The sequence below is a fragment of the Filicampus tigris genome, chromosome 4 (genome assembly GCF_054856515.1).
Source record: "Filicampus tigris isolate MCC_2025a chromosome 4, RoL_Ftig_1.0, whole genome shotgun sequence".
Taxonomy (NCBI): Eukaryota; Metazoa; Chordata; class Actinopteri; order Syngnathiformes; family Syngnathidae; genus Filicampus; species Filicampus tigris.
Window position 1 is genome coordinate 16,003,819 of NC_141220.1, and position 18,401 is coordinate 16,022,219.

Consider the following 18,401-nt stretch of genomic DNA (forward strand, 5'->3'; position numbering starts at 1 on the left):
TTGGCAGGTAAACTGGGCAAAGATCGGCCGCTTTCAAATCGCAGCCAGGATAGTAGCTACACTGTCTGAGACACTATTGTGTAAAAGCCATAATGTAAGTAGACGTGCTTTGAGTATTGTTGTGTTAACTTCTGATCAGCAGCATGTACTTGATTGCTCAGTGAAGTTGTCAACTCAGTGGGGTTGGGGGCACAACCGGTTTAGGATATTTGCTTTTGCCGCTCTATCGGCTGCATAAACGGAGTTGCGCACTAACTTACAAGTATATGAAGAGTAGCGTATGAAGTGCTGCCTCCATGAGTGAAAATGCGATCCCATGGGTCTACCTACCTGTAAATCATACGTTTTGACTCCAGAGTAGTAAAGCAGCACTGCGGCTCGAGTGTGAGCGGAGCCCAAGCGGAAGCGCTCCACAACTCCCAGTATAAAGTCTTTAGTGGTTTGAAACTCAGTTTCGCTCAATGCGGTTGAGCCATCCAGCAGGAAAACCAGATCCATGGCACGATCGCATGTCCCCTCCGGCATCATGGTGGTCATCGGGATGGTTGTAAAGGTGACAGAGGCAAGGGCTGGTGCGGCGGTGGTCAAAGTGGCGCAAGCCTCGCAGGTTAGAGTGTTGTTTTCACAGTGACTTGGGAACAAATAATAAAGAAAGCAAATTACAAATCTGGATTTGTAAATGAATAAACAGTAAAGATCTATGTGAGCTTGATGTCTCTACACTCACCTGGATTTTAAAATTTTTTTTATTATTACAAATGAGCACCTAGTAACCACTCTTACCATATTTTGCAGCGGGCGGGGTCATGCCGGCCGATGATGACTTTGTTGCCGTGGGAGATTCTTTGTCCCTCATGGACGCATACTTGACACTGAGTGGGCTCAACACACCTCATGGCCACCTCATCCAACAGCTGGCCTGAGAGCAACATGGCGAACAGTGAGACACAATTTAAAACAGTTCTGAAGTGTCGCAATAAATGTCTCTGACAGTTTTCCAGCAAAATAAGGAACAAACAATTACAGCCCACTTAACATCCACTTATAACAGACTATATTAAAGTATTCTGTTTTGGGGGCTGGTTTTTGCCTCATTCAAATGACCCGTTAGGCTCACCCTGTTCTACAGAGGCCAATGAGTTTTCATTGTGTGAAATTACAAATTCAAGTCAAATTTATGTAAAGGGCAAGAATTGCGACATCACAATTTGCGTTTGCCAATGCGCTACATACACACATTAATGGAGCGCTGCCTCCATGAGTGAAAATGCTTTTAATTGAGAAACTTTATAAGGGACTGTTCGCAGGGCTGTTAGCTCTTGTTAAGCTCAGTGCTTCCAACACTGCAGCTCTGCTTACATTTTTTTGACCCCGTACACCCTGTACTTCTGTGTTTCAAAACAACATTTATTCACCCCCGGTCGGGCTGCCAAATTAGGTGGAAGAACACTATGTAGAAGATGTTATGTTATTTAGCCACACTGTGATGTCACAATTCGACCAAATACAAAATAGCTTGTGACCAGACACATTTTCAGAAATGGGGAGTTTATGTAGTTCCATACTTGGGTGGGCAGGCACTATCGAGACCCAACAATTTATATACAAGTCGATAAATTAAATTTCCATAGTGCAGTATGTCTCCCTTGAGATGTTAAATTTACTGTATGGGGATATATGTTAGGCACCTGGGGGGCAGTAAGCATGACATCCTTCCACACATGTGAGGGAGCACTGGAGGGGATCGGGATGCTGGCAGGTGACGGGACAGGCAGGGCCACAAGTGTTATACCTCCACTGGCATAACTCCTCTCCTGTAGCCACACTCTTCGGGTTCAACTCCTCACAGCTCATTGCTATGGAGACGAAAGGTTTTACTGTCATTTTTGGCTGCTGCATTCATTGATTTGTTCCGATAAACATCCTATAAAGCAGTGGTCCGCTCAGGGTAACTTCCATTGCTCATGACAGTTTGAAAGAAGTTTTATATTTAAAACCGATGGCATAGAGGACCACTGCGATATCCTTCACACTCACGGCAAAGCTCGTTGGATCTCCAGTTGACGGATACACCCTTCTGCGAACAAGCTTGAGCGTAGGCTGCAATGGCATCACAAAAACAAGCACAGTCGCCCACTGACGGACAAGTGCACGCCACCTCCACGCACATCTCTATGTATGGCTGTGCATCCACCTAAAGAGAGGCGTAAAGGGAGGAAACAACACTGAGCAACTACTATACTAAATGTATATCTGCAAAAGCTAATGAGATCCAAAACAAATGCATGATGGTAGAATTATCATGATTTTTTTTCATGTTGTCAAATGGTAACAGGTAGTGCAACCCCCCTCATGGAATCACTATTTATTATTATTAATATTATAATAATAATAATAATAATTATTATTATTATTATTATTGTTATATAAAATAGATGATTACATAGATGGGAAAACATGGGCTTGTGACTTTGCTTAGTCCCACTATTTTTTTAAGTTTCCCATCTCTCGTTTATCGCCTACAAAATGGGCGTCCGTCATAGGTGGATAGGTGGACCGGTCCGTCACATAGGTGGAATACCCAAAGCTCTGGGGTAAAGTGTCAAATTTTCATGATCATTTTGATGATTCACAATGAAAAGGGAGGTGTGAAAGGCCTGTTCATTGCACCTTTATGCAAATGTTTATGTTATGCAATTGTAATTTTTGGGTTACCTTCTACCTGGCTATGTGACATTAGAAGCACTTCTCTGTGGGATACAATATCGTTCTAAAAAAATAATTTTCCTTTGTATTGGCTTTCAACTCCGATTTCAGTGTACTTAATGTTGATGTTGTTGCCCTTTTTGGTTTCAACTGCTATACTCACCTGACTATTGCACTCTTTAAAGAGTGGACCAGTGAGCAGGCGGCAAGACTGCTCAACTGTTACCAGTCTGACGATGTTGTTAGCACATGGAGCCGGGACCTGTAAACAAAAATGCGGTGCAACATTCTTGTGTAATAAATATAGAACGTAGTCCCAAACTTAATAAATTACATAATTTTTTTGGGTGCTTGAATCTGAAACTCTCCTCCATAGATTTGTTCTCCTAACCACGTGACAAACATGCATTACCTGTGTGACATCAGCACAGCTGGGAACAACCTTCCAGGAGTTCCCAAAGTGCAAAGAGTCCACCTCCAGCTGATTGTTACTGCTGACTAGGTCATTATTCACATTTCCGTCAAAGTTACCGCACAGACCACACACCCGACTCTACACATGTGGGAAAATTACAGGAAAAAAAATGTCAATATGGCGGCCCCAAAAATCTGTGTATTAACATATTTCTACCCTGTATTCAGCCGATATGTGGACCAGGAGATGGGTTCCCTTGTCCCAGCTAAGGGAAATGTGTTTCCCCAGGAGTAGGGTGTAGAATTGACCGGATCGGATAATCTCCACTTGCGTGCTCTGTGGTACTGGCATCTTCATCCTCACCTGAGCAATGACCAAAACATAAATGAAATCAAAACAAAGCAAAAATGCACCGCTAGTTTCAGCTATATGCTGAAAAACTCAACCATTCACTGTTTGTGTGCACCTTTACATAATGCCATAAAAATGCCACAAGGAGGAACAAAAGCCCTGGCTAAAAGGAACATTTGTTAAGCGATACTTTACTGAGAGCCTAAGCTCTTTCAATGTCGGGGAGGAAGTAAGTTCAGCCCAGGTTGTTGGTGGAACAGGAAACTATGGAGAGTATTTGTCGCATGTGTTGTGCATGTACATGCTGGATTGCACAGACGAACTGTCAACCATTACAGGAAAAGCACACAAATCGCGAATAGGTATTTCAGTGAATAGCTACAAGAAGGTTTCACCGGAAAAAAAAAATGCAGATAGGTGAATTTGTGAACAGCGAAACATGAATAGGCGCATGTTTGCTGTACATAAATCCAATATATTATTATTATTATTATAGTTAAAACCTTTCATTTCAAGACAAAAAGTCAAAAGTTTCAATATACCTCGCCATTTTGCATCACAATCAATCCTCCTTGGTAGTAGACAGACACAGACTTGGCACAGCGATGTCCCACAATGCCACACGCTACATTCTCCACAAGCACTCTGAAGGTCCCCTCTTCTCCATTACACATGTCCTGTGAGCAATGAAGGTAAAAAGAATGGACAAAGAAGTGTAAAAATACTTGAGACAAACAGTAGAAGTTATTTATTTCAACTGGTCTTACCTGGACCAAGACATACTGGCAGAGACCAGGAAAGGAGTACTTAAGACCATCAAAGGTGATGTAGTGGGCCTCCCCGACGGTGCGGCACACGCCGTCACAAAACTTGCCAGTGCAGCGCCACTTCCTGTTCTCGCATATGCTGCAAAATAAAAATAGGTCATGCGCCCGCCAACAAGAACATTGTCAAAAAAATCAGTTTACCAGGTGTTGCAGTCCACCGGTATGCTTTGTCCAGATGCATAAGGCCTGTTGTTATGGTAGCAAGGGCACTGCTCAGGCACAATGCAGCCTCCGTGGTGGCGTACCTGAAATATCAGTCCGTTTCATGTCCTTTGGTCGTAGGAACTCCCTCAATTAATACTTTATCAACAGAGTCAAAACTTGATTTGTAAAGCACCTTTCAAACTTAAAAAAGCAGCACACAGAAGTAAAATTAACAAATCCCTCCCTTCCCGAATATCTGACCTACTTTATGGGCTAAATAAGGATAAGACTATTTTTATGAGTAAAAAAACAAAACAACAACAATAAAAAGAGGTTGTTTTGTAATGGGTTCCCTCAGGAGACCTTGTTAAAATCAAATTGTGTGTGTTTTTTACTTTGTCTGATGGAATTCAAGCATGTTCTTTAGCTCCGGGACCAATAACTTAAACTTCACAGGTTTATTCTGGTTGAGCTGTAGAAAATTCCTTGGCATCCAGGACATAATTTGTAAAATACAATGAAAAGAATATCAACTGCATGCATGAAGCTACCACTACCTACTGTGCCGGGTGGACAGAGGCAGCCGGGGATACAGGAAAGTGAAACACAGGGAAGGTCGACATTCTGGCAGTTTCTGGCACATTCCAGGCCTTTTCCCCCCGTGTCACACTTAGCATAGACCAGTGGAGGGACACATGTTGTAGAGCGCCTCACTGCAAGTACCAATGCCAACAAGAGTGTCACATTGCATTCGTTGTTGAGTTTTCATATTGTACAATGAACTGGTTTGCTGGGCTGTGCAAGAATACATGTCACAAGAAGGCGCGTTCGCCATTGCTAAACTTACTGTTTTTCATTTGATTGCTTTATAGTTATGGACTCCACGTAACCCCATGTAGAGTGAACCACTGCTATATCGTGATTCATTGGCTACATTTACATGGCCAACATTTCTTTAATCCAATCAGAGTTTGGATTAAAATTATGATCGGATGCACTGTTTTCATGGACACTGATCCGATTCATGCATCACAGTTTTGATCGGAACAAATTATTTTGATCAGATCGACCAAGTATACCGTAAATAGTAGTTGAAGAACAGGCCGTAACGACTTCCGTATCAACAAAACAGCACTCTGTACATTTCCACTTCAAATGTTAGCGTTATTTCACATATTTTCCCGTTTGCGCTGTTACGCCGAGTTAACATTTCCTTTGTATACGTGGGGGAGTGAGGTAAATATACACTGTTTATTTATATATTGATTCACTGTAAACTTTTACATTACATGCCATATCCTTGACCTATTTGACTGCATTTCATGTCATCCATTGTTGATATTGACAATACATTTGCACCGTTGCGGTCAAGCAAATATGTTCATTTAATTGATAACGGCCAATTGTAAAGCCGGTGTGAAGTGTGTGTGTGTGAGTGTGTGTGTGTGTGTGTGGGGGTGTGTAGGTGTGTGCGTGTGCGTGCATGAGTGTGTGTCTACTCTTCTCTAGTCCGATCCCAGCTAGTTGAATGTCCCGTCCAATTATACAAATTGTGAACAAAATAATTAATTCAATGTCAGTTTTACATTAAACTACAACTTTGAGTGACAAATACTCAACTTGAAGCAAGCACGCTTTGTGTCTTGTTTAGAGAACTTATGATTGTCACCTATTTCTTGACAAGAGTGGCAACAGGCACTTAGTATAGTGCATTTTGATAAGTTTAAATGTGTTAAAAGTGTGTGATGGTTGGAAAATCTACATCAGCTTTTTTATGTGGTCTCTTTATCGCGGCGTTTCACCTATCGCAGGTGGGTTTGAAAACTATCACCCGATAAATGGGGATTCACTGTATTATTAAAATATGTGTGGGATTTCACCTCTGGAAGGTGCCAGGCCGTCATCGTAGAGGAGATCGGACAGCAAAGTGTTTGTTTCTGGAGAGCTGCAGCGCATGGATCCATTCTCGCAGTAACTGTGAATACAAATCCAGAATATTAGCCTTAATCCTCCCCCCAAAAACATTTATTAAAACAATGATGCCTACATTTTAAGGAAAATCTGCCATATATCAAGTGATTTCATGACAAATTAGGATTAAAAGAAACCATCTTTGTGTGCTTCAGCACATACTTGTACTTTCCAAAGAAATGGTTCCAGACACCAGTGTCACAGATCGATATGAAATTGGCTGGACATGTCTATTCTCAACAGAACGCGCAATAAAAGTCTCAAGCGCTCATGACCAAAATTGAACATGACCTTAGCCATTATTATTTAAAGCGGCTTTTTTGGACAAATTCCAGGATTCATACTCAACATTGTCATTGTAATGAAATGAAATCAGATCATCAGGGTGTGCCCATATCACTTTGTTGGCCTGAAAATTATTTTCTTTTTATGACAAATATCTTTGTTCATCTATATGCGAGCGACATATAGTGACATGCAGAACAATTAAATACACTTCTACTTGATGGCGGGCACAATTAACCTGAGTATTCACCTGGTATCATTTGTAAAACAGAATACTGTGATGCAGGCTCAGATTTCACACTGAAGAAGTCAATTTGTGAGTAAATTGAGATGAGATCATCATTAGTATATCATCGCTGCCCTGTGAAAAACACGTCTCTCCAATTTTCTAACCTTTTTTTATTTTTCACATTAATGCGATGTCTGTAACACGGAAACACCATTCATGTAAAAATAAGAAAATGACAAAAAAATGGAGATAAGTGTTTTTCACATGACTGCGACGATGTACTCTTTTGTGACATTTTTGTTTGGTGGTGACGTGAGATTTTTCTAATGTTAAATACGTGCCTTGACTGAAAAAAGGTGCGTTAGATAACGTATTGCATGTTACGGCCACAGACCAGATGCTGCTGTGATCAGCGTAGACGTCATTAGGCTGGTAGAGCTGTCCATCATGCAGACACGTGCACCGGTCTGCTGTCACACACTCTCCTGAGTCGCTCAGGTACTTTCCAGCGGGGCAAAAACAACCTTCCTCGCACACTCTCTCCCCTCCGCATCCACCCTCCGTTCCGGACAGGGAAAGGCAAGTGCGGTCGCACAAACTCCCGCAGGCCTCGTACACCTGGCCTCTAGTGCACTCCATTTCTGAGGATCGAAATGATTAGTTTGTGGGGCGTTTCTTTCAGATAATTAATGACACTACTAAAAATAAGTTTTTGCTATTCAGCAAAACCCTAATCCTAGAGACAGCAAGTTGTGCAACAATACTGAAATATTGAACAGTTGTGTATGTGAAAAGTGTTTTTACGGCAGAGCGAGGGAGAGCGCCAGTGGAGGAGCACCCCTTTGGCAGCGCAGGCAGCTGCATAAGAGGCCAGGGCGGAGCAGAGGCACTCCTCGCCATCCACACATGAACAAACGTCATAACGACAAAACTGCTGGAAAGGAGCCGGATTGACCAGGAAGTGGCACGGGCCGAACACATCTGACGTCATCATTGAGCAGCCTTCTTCTGCTAAACGAACTGAAGAAAAAGAACAGGGCGGATCGGAGATTAGGTATACAGTGAGCCATCACTTCTCACGTTTATTTCTGTGACGCCTATCTTAAAGGGAAGTCAACTCCAAAATTTTCTTCTTTACAATAATATTTTCTTTGCAACTCCACTAGTCTATTCTGGTTCACCTGTTTTCAGAAGCTGAGCCATGATTGGTCATTACCTGAGCCCCGAGCAACTGTGATGTCATTTTCAGTCAACAGAAGTGACAAAATGGCCACCCCCTGAGATGACTCAAAATGGGTGGATTTTGCTGCTGCACTCATATTCCACAAACGTAATATTAATCAGAATGCCATGTTTAGTCTAGTGGGGATGAATAGAACATATTATTGCAAATCCTTTTTTTTGGGCTGACTTCCTGTTTAAACTAGTCACTGAAAAATGTGTCTATTTTTTGCTTCAGGGCTGATTTTTAAGAGGAGCATAGTTACCTAGCCTAGTTGTCGATTCAGAATTACGATCTTTGTATGTTGGTCATGAGTTAAGTTTAGCCTGGGTTGTTATTACGTGAAATTATGGCAAGTCTTTTCCATGTGTACATTTGGGGTTTATTATTATGTGCGCCAGTTCTTGGTCGCTAAACTCTGAGAATAGTGAGGGTTCACTGCAATGTTGACGTGTGGCTGAGTCACGACGTGTGTGTGTATTTGTGTTTGTGTGTGTGTTCACCTCTTTTGGGGTTGATGGCACAGGGATCTGTCGCAACTTTGTGGGCGGACTTGCAGTCGCCGTTGATTCTCCAGGACTGGCCAAACGCCAGCGGGCCTGCTTCAACCAGCCCAGACGTGGACAAGAAGTCATCGCCTTGGTTACCGTTGTAGTTACCACACAGACCGCAAGTCCGCCCCGACCAGCGTGGGCCCAGCTGCAAAAAGGTCGGCAACATTTTAAAACTGCCATGCTTCTTACACGAATGAACTAAAACATGCCGCAAGGGACTGACTGCACCTTTAAGAGCACCCGGCCCCTCCCATCCCAGTCAAGACGCAGGTTGTCGCCATATTTCAGGAGCACAGATGACTGGACAGATCTCTGGATACGCAAGCGACCTGGAAATTAAGAAGCATTGATGTTTCAAGTATGTCCATATTGTTTAATTTCAGAGCCATTTGAAGTTTTTATAATGAAATATAAGGATTTAGTAATTATTTTAGAGGTTATCCCACCTCTTGCCCACATCGTTACAGTCATTGCACTGATTTGAATACTTAGGCCTTGACAGAGGTCTTTGCTCTGAGTTATTGTATTACACCAAGTATATTCTTGCGTGTCACAGTCTTTGAGTGTCAAAAGGCAGCTGCTCCCCATCAAAATGCCGTACCATGGTGCATTGGGGTCTGGATGTCCATGCCGTTGACAGAAACCATTCCTCCGTGCTTCAGCTTCACTGTCATGTCCTCCAGAGAAGGCAGACTGAGGGTCACAGAACGTGTACACACAGCCTCCTGATCATCTGCGCACTGAAAGACAGTTCAAGAATAGGCTGTCAGACATACACACAAAGAGTGACAGAAAGAAAATGCTGAGTTATTATCCTGCCAAAGTTGTTATGTGAGTTCTTATGTAACGTGATCTATCTGAGCCATCATTTTTGGAAAGTTATCAATATCTGCTTGTACAGGATATATAGGGATTTTTTGGAGGACTTACCACCAGGATGAGACATCCCGTGGAACATTTCGTAATACAGTGAACACTTGCTATTTACAGGTGTGAAGTCCCATTCTGAATAGCAAATATATGCGAACAATAGACGCCCCCCCAAAACTAACAGAAAATACATTGCAATTGCAAGGACACCGTCGTTGTATACGCCACTTCGTGACCCATAAAAATACCAGTTACCACTTTCCTTCCCCCATTTTACTATGCATTACTATTGACTCCGTGATACAATACATACTGTAAATATTCTCATTTTTCGTAAATCTGCAGGCATTTTCTGTACAGGGGTCATAGGTTTACATTGTCGCTCCGTTCCTATGGCGATGGCATAACCCCAATTTGTAAATGCCGTAATCTACCAGACCTATGCTAATGCAGTAGTAAACATAACTAGGGTAATTACTTGTGTGAAAAAACACTTATGGACCATAAATACAAGGCAATAAAATGAAAAACTCAATATTGTGAAGTGAGGACAACATGTACTGGGATCTTTTGGAGGATTAGACCATACCAAAACATCCTGATGACTGTTGGGCAATATTATGTCGAATAGTAACAATGTGAACGTTAGAGTGAGTTTTTCTACATGTAACCTGTGATTGACTCGTGACCAATTCAGTGTGTCCACTGATAGTGTAGTGGTACACACGCCTGAGTTGTGTGCGGGCAGCGTGGGATCGATTCCCGCTCAGTGACAGTGTCTATGTGTACCCTGCGACTGGCTGGCGACCAGTTCGGGGTGTAGTCTGCCTTCGCCCATTGACGGCTGGGATAGGCTCCAGCAACTCCCCGCGACCCTGTATAGGATAAGCGGTTTGGAAGATGACATGACATGACAATTCAGTGTGTAATCTGCCATTCGCCCAGAACGATCTAGAATAGGCTCCAGCACACTGTGACGCCAAACAGGATATGGGGTATAGACAATGAATTGATAAGTGTATTTACTTGCGTCCATGTCCAGGAAAGGGCAAGGCAGGTTTCTTAGGGTTACAAGGTACCAAAATACAGGATATTTCTATAATTTGAAAACATCTTGGTGGGCGTCTGTTACCTGCACATTTTCAATAATGACAGAGAAGTCCTGCTCGGCACAGTCTCTGGCCAGCAGGTACTGACACGGGCCGCTGAAGGTGAAGAATTTGTTGTCAAAGGTCTTGAAATGGGACTGACCCACTACCAGGCATTCACCTGCAGAGCAGATGAAGCCACAGTTGGCAAAACAATTATCAGGCATATTTGCATAATGACACCCAATAAAAGAAATGCATCGTACGGACCAATGTTTTTAAATTATTGAGTTATGACATTTAGCCTTTAGCGGAGGGAAAAATATTCACAACAACTCTCAGTGCAATGCAGTCCAACGTAATGAATGTATTGTTAATTACAAATGCTCATGTTTACATAATGTTGTGGCTCCATTGTGGCTGGAATCACGCTGCAGGTCCAAGTATCCAATTTAAATGTAATTACTTGATCCGATTATTTTGACTGTTTTGTCTATTCCCATGAACATTTCAAATGACACATATTGAGATTAATATTGTTTAGTTGGACTAGGCTGACTTTTCTTTTACTGAGGGTAACGCCCACACTACTCCTCTACCCACTGTTGGAAAATACTTTACTTATTTAATGATGGACACACCTCAGATGCATATATTTCCAAACGGTGAAACTTGAGAGCAAAAAAACCCCACCATGAACAATGCAGTGTAAATCCAGTGTATTTGACTATGGTTTATATCGCTCACCGGGGCAACCTTCGTTGGTGCATTCCCATGACCCGTGTCGACACACACTGTGGGAAAAAAAACCACAATATATGGCAATTAGCGGAGATGGGCACTTTACCCTTTTTTTTCTGGTCCGTCCTCTGTCTGTGACCTGGGTACCCTTCCATCATCGTCCCTCCGTCCTTATTCATAAAAATAATTGTCCTCCGACCCCTTTCTTTTAAAGTGCTTCCGTCCTTACATTCCATCAGTCCCCCCACCCCCCGTGCAATGTTACTGCAGGGAGCACACATGAAGTGTTGTGCAGTCGGTTAAAAAAGTCGGCTCTATGATATCACGGAAGAGAACAGTGGTTTTGCTTTTTAAAAGAACTCAACACAACACCAAAGTCCGTACTTGACCCGGTTAGGGACGAATAAAGAGACGGATGAAAACCCACTTCCATCCTTGCTCAGTCCGCCCTTTTTAAAAGACTTTTTGTCCTCCGGCCAGCCGGCCAAAAAATGGGCATCCGTCCCTGGGACGGAATGCCGATCTCTGGCAATTAGTTCACACATTCTGGACATGTGTGCATCTACTCACCAGGTATTGCAGTCCTGAGAGATGGTGGAGCCCGGCGGGAAGTGCCGTCCCATGTGCACACAAGAACACTGAGACACCTCCACACAGCGGTTTCCGTCCAACACCTTACCCACTGAAAAGCATACACAAGATTCATGCACACAAAGACTAGACACTGAAGGGGTGGAAACCAGTAGCTGCGGTAGTTACCGGGGCATGTGCATCCATCCACACACTCTTCTTTGCAGACCTCCTGGATGTTGAGACTATGGCAGGTTGTGGAGCAGGACTTGGTGCATTCACTGTAGTGCATTCCAATGGGACATTTGGGGACTGTTCTCACACAGACATGCACATGCACACAGTTATTTTCAGTTGTGGGAAGTAAAAAAGTACAATCACTCTGTTACTGTACTTAAGCAGATTTTTCCAGTATCTGAACTTTACTTGATTGTAAATTTTTCAGACACTTTTAGTTTCAACCCAGACAGATATCAAATAGATATCTGCATTTTCTACTCCTTGCCATGTCAAAAAAAGCCTTTTTTTAACCTATGAAGATGATGGCACAAAATAAAAAAGATGAAAATAGAGATAGGTAGTTAACCACAAACTTGATTGAATGATTGAGGTCTTACAAGGCAGAGAAAAAAAAACTGTGACAGCAGCACCAGGCAGCAATGTGAACCTGTCACCTCAAGAATGAATTGTGGCATTTGTGTTGTCTTGTACCAACCTAAAAAATACCAGCTTCTGTCATTCAAATAATCATCAATCTAATCTGAAAAAAAAACATACCGGTACAAGTATTTTGATTTTTTTAGGTGTTATCATTAGCTAATTTAGTGTTTTTTTGTTAAACATCAGTAAATCCAAACAAAATTTTTTTGATAGCATACAATTCAGGCGCACCCATATTGATTTTTTTGAGGTCGATACAGATTTTTCACAGAAAAAAAACACAGATGACCAATTAATCGGATAATTAATTTAAAATCATATACAAAATATTTTTTCAACTGGCATCAATTATACATGTATTTGCACTGTTCACGGGCCGGCCTGGTCTCTTTTCCCTGCGAATAGCGGGGGACAACTATAAATAAATATATTGTTAAAAATCTTTTTGAAATCCTTTCTGGTCCCCTATATGTCCCGATATAGCATTTTTCTTTAAAATTGCATGATATTAATGGCACTTCTCTATGATCTTTTTTCATTTCTTCATAAAATACATATTTTGTTTAGAACACAAAATTAAGTAAAAATAAATATTTCGATAAAATGAAACACAAATATAGAGTAGCAGGAAAAAGCATTTCATTAAGGAAGCTACAAGGACATTAATCCTTGTCATGTGTTTGTGTTACCAGTAGTTAAATATTTAATATATTTATGTTTGGCTTATGGTGCACTGATTTTTTTTTTTTTAACAAATCGTGACTTTGGGTGGTGTGTAAAATAGGGACATCCAGGTCAATTCCTTGCACTTGCATTGCTCATCCACACATTGTTTTAAGTTAAGATTTACTTTGTTTTGAATGACAGGTCCATTAAATTACCTTATCAACAAATTTCATTGTGTATCTACATTTAAAGATAAAATATTATTATATAGAATTCTGTGTAATAAATAATTAGACCAATGTTACTTGAGGACAACCACTGTAAATGGTTAGAGCATGTAAAGGTCAAAAACAATCGTCAAACGTCGGCCATTTGGCTCATGATTTTAGCCGATGTTTGAAGGGCTATAATCGGATAATTGATAGGACGGGCCCTAGTATAAGCAAGTTATTATGCAAGTTAGAATAGGCAAAGTATTTTGTGGACAAAGAAATAGTTTTTTTCCCGTTGAACCAAGGAAACATAGCAGGTATTGTGTGTACAGTAATTGACAGTAAAAAATCATTTTCACTTTGTAATTTTGTACTTACCGGTAAGTATATTTCAGAGTCTGTCCTTTGTTACTTTTAGATATGTAAAGGAACGGAATCAGTACTCCTACTTTTACCTTCTTTTTTAACACATGTATCTGTACTTCCCCTGAAGTACAAAGTGTAAGTATTTCTGCCACCTCTGTTCAATTGCCGTAATTTGATGACATTTTGCCGACTTACAGCATTCGCTCTCCTGCTGCCACCCACGTAAAAGCATCCCATGGGCATGACATGTACGGGCGAACTCCAGAAGGAATGGGCAGTAACAGTCTTCGCTGTCACCCTGGCCACAGTGGCACGCCTCCTCTTGGCACAGGGACAGGAAGGCCTCTGGTGAAACCAAGTGGGCGCAGTGCAGGAACACGGCGGACGTTTGCAACACGCTGCAGCTGGACAGAATCTATGAAAAGAAGATATATTATCAGTGCTTATACCAATTATCATAATCTCTGCCTAAGGTTGCAAAGGTTTGGGAATTGTAAAAGTGTATGTGTAATGTACTTTTTAATTGGATGTACACTAAAAGTTTGTTCTCCATTTGTATTACTTGAGTTCGGCCATGTGTATAAATTTACTCCACTGATTTCCAATTGTAAATTGGCTGCCTTTGCGGGGGGGTGATTCTTTCGTAAGACTTTGGGCTGCCGAAGATCAAGTAGCTGCTTGCCTCGTTGCAACGCCCTAGTTCCATGCTGGGTCGTCACGGTGACGAAAACCCGTACTTGGTGTTGGACCTGCCCCATAGGATAGGTGACCGGGGAGAGCAGTGGCCCGTTTGCTTGAGACAGGTCCACCGCACTCAAAATAAGCTAATTTCAGCTACCCTAGTAAAAGAGGATGAACGTGTGCTGTAATTGTTGTTTCATGGGATATGTAGACAAAAGCGTGTCACAGACATGTTATTAAGACAACTGGAAACGTTGTATAATATTGAGGGGGAAAAACCCACATTATTTCTTTCCATGATTGATTGAAGCCCTTTGTTGGACCCTGTATGTTTTTCTGTTTTGTAGCCTACAGGTTATGCTTCCATTTTGTTTGTCTGTGAGTCATTCTTCATTCTTAGTCAAGGATGTTCAGATGTTTCTTAGCGATGTTTTGCACTTTGTTTGTGTGTGCATGTGTGTGTGTGTGACTGACCTCTGAAGTGTCTTTGGAGCTGTTGCAAGACAGACTGGGAGTCGAGATGCGTCTGCAGGCTTGACCTGCCCCCTTCACTGCCCATGAATTTGCAAAGTCATAGCTATCCTCTGTGAGGAATCCTGAAATGACGCACAGCACATAAAGACGTTGACAGCTTTCTCATCAATCTCATGATGCCGCTGCTCTTTGTTTTGTTTCGATTTTTTTTCTTAAACCCGTTATCTTTTCCTGTATGGAATAGCTTCTCTTCCTGCTTCCGAGGCCTGTTGATTCGAACCATTTCCGAAATTCCAAGTAATAAAAAATGGTACGTGTATGCCCTGCTTAACGCTGAACACACAGCACGGGTGACCTTACACACAAACTATGTTACACGTACCTTCTTGAGCGGTGTATTCATCGGCCACCGCTGCATTGAAGTTACCACAGAGGCCACAGGTATGGTTGGCGTGGTGTTTGTTGAGTGTCAGGGCGACGTTGGCTGCGTTGTCGATGGTCACCGTGAAGCCAAACTCCTCGCTCCACAGCTTGTAGAAGCCCAGCTCCTGGCCAGCAAACACGGAGTGTGAGGCGTAGGGCAGAGAAAGTCTGCAAGGTGACACACAAAGTGTATGTAAAAGAGCTTCTTTGGTTGTTTTATGCTGGCACAAACTATGAGTATGCATAATAGAGGGGGGTCTCCAAGTGCCCACTTCCAAGCGCTAATGTGCTTCGGCCATGTCGAGAATGTTGTGTACATTTAAAGGAAATGAGAGTAGTCTCTTTAATTGACAAAGACTGAAGTCAGATGTGACCTCTCCCACGGCAGTGCAGCCCTCCCGCTTGCAGATCCACTGGCCTGAACGCATCTGCGAAATTATCAACATCAGATCTAACCTGCCTCCGCGCAGAGACAAAACACACACCATGCAGGATTTACAAGTAGAGCGAAAATAGTCGGAATGGAAATATGTAAGGCTTTTGTTTTTAGCGGCCAACCATTCCATGCAGGTTTAGCTTTACCTGCTTTCTCCCTGTGATAATCTTCCGTCGACAGACAGATGCAACTCAAAGACGTCCCCAAGAAACAGTGTGACTCCGGTTCTTTTGCCCCCGACGAAATCACCTGCAGGTGAATCACAGCGCACATTTTTACTTCTGCCACATCAAAATGAGTTGCAAACCGTCTTTGCAATGCGTTTGTTTGACACTGTCCAAATGGTATTTAATAAACAAGAAATATCTGTCTGTCAATGTGTTTGTGGTTTGCAGCCATGTACAACCGAACTGCAGCAAATATTTATCTCCTCAATTAACTGAACGTGTAACTAAATCAACAAATATTACAGGACTTTATGGAATAATGTTAATACTCATGGGCCGGATTAAAGAATAGAATGGGCTGTATGTTGCGTGCTCTGCATATTTTTTCCATCAATGCGCGACATATATTTTTTTTGATGGGCTTACTCACCCAGCAGTGTGAAGGAACGACGTTTGCAGTCCCCAGCCAGCATGTAGCTGCAGTCGCCAGGAAACTCATATAAAACCCCATCAAAGGTGTGAACGTGCTGTCGTCCAAAGAGGCTGCATCTCCCCGTCATACCTGCCACGCATGCTGCACACCCATATATATTCACAACATCGTTATGAACACCACAACTGTGACAAAAACCTACTGTTATGTTTCAAAATGACACATTTGAGTTTATCAATGAGAAGAAAAAAAAAGCCTCTGTATGAAGTGTCTTTGGATTTTGCTTGGCCTCATACATGACTGGATCCCTTTGGGAGACCTCACCATGCTGGAAAATTCACAGATTTTTGCAAGCGTGTGTATCACTGTGAAAATGTATGTATTTTAGGGATCCCAACACACGATACCCACAGAGGTCAGTCAATAGTGCCCCATGGAAAGTTAGATTAAAAAAAATCAGCCACACACAGTTTCACCGATCATGCTTTAAACCGCCGGGTGGAAAATAACCCAATTTGAATCAAAAATGGACTGACACGCTACTTGGGTCAATTGCACCCAATTTTCGTTAGCACAAAACAACCCAATATTTTGAAATGCAACATAAAAATGAAATGAAATATGTATAAAATAAATATTAAGACTGCCTCAATTGAAATCCTCATTATGTCGTGATTCAGTGGGTCAGTTTGACCAAGTAAAGAAGAGGTGTCTCATATTAGTTTATCAGCATCACTACAAAAAAGTCAAATAGTGTAAAAGAAATCAATGCCATTATAAAACCATTGCATTTTATAACTAAACCTTTCCAAATTACATTAAAACTAGTTTTAAAGTGCATTTTCAAAAGTAAAAATATTGTTAGCTATGATATACTGTATATGAGGAGTCTTCAATCTTGTTCCTCGAGGGCCGGTATCCTGCCTGTTTTCCTTCTCTCCCTGCTACAGATATTCACTAAAGGTCTGCAGAAGCTGGATAACGATCCTGGTCATTTGAATCAGGTGTGTGTTACAGCAGGGACAGATGGAAAACAGGCAGGAAACCGGCCCTCGAGGAACAGGATTGAAGATTGATGGATATGATCCATCCATCTTTTGTAGCCTTGTGGTATCAGGAAAGATCCCAGCTGACTTGGGGCATCAAGTTGGGGTAAACCCTGGACTGGTCGCCAGTCAATTGCAGGTCACAAATAGACAAACAAGCATTCACACACACATGCGCACTAAATGACAATTTAGAGTCATGATTTGGAATGGTTTAAGGAGTTAATTACAGTAATGGTATTTTTTTTTTTACCCACCTGTCAGAGGTAGCAGAAGCCAAATCCCTCTCAAACACCTACCCATGCACAACTAAAACACAAACACAACAACACGCTTTATCCCGTGATCCTCTTAAATTGACTTCCTAAAACATAAGTACTGTACCTCCATAGCTCCACACGTGGCTAATCCACAAATCTTGCGGGGAAAAAAAGGCTCTTACAATCCCCAAAAATGCTGTACTTCCAAGCTTTACATGGTGGAATGGTGGTTCGCTAAGTCACGTAACAGGCTCAACTGAGAATGGGGTCAAAAACTTTAAAAGCCTCACTCAAAAGTTCTTTTATATCAAGGAAAGCCCTTCCCACTCTGTTATCATGGCCTTAACATCCCTCCCCTCTACATTAGGTTATGTCAAGAAGGCCAGAATATCAGTCAGTACATATAGAGCGACACCATCAACGCGCCTCAGCGAGACAATACCAGGATATGCCCAGTGATGGTCTGGCTGAGTGATTAGCCTGCTGGTACAAACCTGCGTCAGTGCCAACCCAAACAATTGTGCTACAAAACTCACTGTCGGGGAAGATATCTCACGCGAGAGGTGAAGGTTTGGTATCCACATGCACAAACATATGACTAATT

At 42.0% G+C, this 18,401-nt stretch overlaps 1 protein-coding gene across 4 annotated transcripts in view; it reads right to left on the bottom strand.

Moving 5' to 3' along the window:
• vwf (von Willebrand factor) overlaps nucleotides 1–18,401 on the bottom strand; it is a 44,098-nt gene that overhangs the window by 14,990 nt on the left and 10,707 nt on the right. For 2 of the 4 annotated variants that reach the window (XM_086029154.1, XM_086029155.1), the window contains 26 exons: nucleotides 16,489–16,632; nucleotides 16,038–16,140; nucleotides 15,415–15,623; nucleotides 15,033–15,154; nucleotides 14,073–14,292; nucleotides 12,163–12,285; nucleotides 11,974–12,085; nucleotides 11,410–11,456; nucleotides 10,707–10,843; nucleotides 9,306–9,444; nucleotides 8,933–9,033; nucleotides 8,654–8,849; nucleotides 7,733–7,948; nucleotides 7,323–7,569; nucleotides 6,324–6,418; nucleotides 5,005–5,156; nucleotides 4,441–4,544; nucleotides 4,240–4,378; nucleotides 4,015–4,149; nucleotides 3,338–3,484; nucleotides 3,119–3,259; nucleotides 2,870–2,968; nucleotides 2,038–2,194; nucleotides 1,689–1,856; nucleotides 784–919; nucleotides 331–631 (listed from right to left, as the gene is read on the bottom strand). In XM_086029154.1, the coding sequence (XP_085885280.1) occupies nucleotides 331–631; nucleotides 784–919; nucleotides 1,689–1,856; nucleotides 2,038–2,194; nucleotides 2,870–2,968; nucleotides 3,119–3,259; nucleotides 3,338–3,484; nucleotides 4,015–4,149; nucleotides 4,240–4,378; nucleotides 4,441–4,544; nucleotides 5,005–5,156; nucleotides 6,324–6,418; nucleotides 7,323–7,569; nucleotides 7,733–7,948; nucleotides 8,654–8,849; nucleotides 8,933–9,033; nucleotides 9,306–9,444; nucleotides 10,707–10,843; nucleotides 11,410–11,456; nucleotides 11,974–12,085; nucleotides 12,163–12,285; nucleotides 14,073–14,292; nucleotides 15,033–15,154; nucleotides 15,415–15,623; nucleotides 16,038–16,140; nucleotides 16,489–16,618 (3,876 nt within the window). In that variant the 5' untranslated portion in view covers nucleotides 16,619–16,632. Of the gene's footprint in view, nucleotides 1–330; nucleotides 632–783; nucleotides 920–1,688; nucleotides 1,857–2,037; nucleotides 2,195–2,869; nucleotides 2,969–3,118; nucleotides 3,260–3,337; nucleotides 3,485–4,014; nucleotides 4,150–4,239; nucleotides 4,379–4,440; nucleotides 4,545–5,004; nucleotides 5,157–6,323; nucleotides 6,419–7,322; nucleotides 7,570–7,732; nucleotides 7,949–8,653; nucleotides 8,850–8,932; nucleotides 9,034–9,305; nucleotides 9,445–10,706; nucleotides 10,844–11,409; nucleotides 11,457–11,973; nucleotides 12,086–12,162; nucleotides 12,286–14,072; nucleotides 14,293–15,032; nucleotides 15,155–15,414; nucleotides 15,624–16,037; nucleotides 16,141–16,488; nucleotides 16,633–17,794; nucleotides 17,847–17,921; nucleotides 18,030–18,401 lie in introns of those variants that run through there. The other 2 variants (XM_086029153.1, XM_086029152.1) reach the window with 2 other exon arrangements.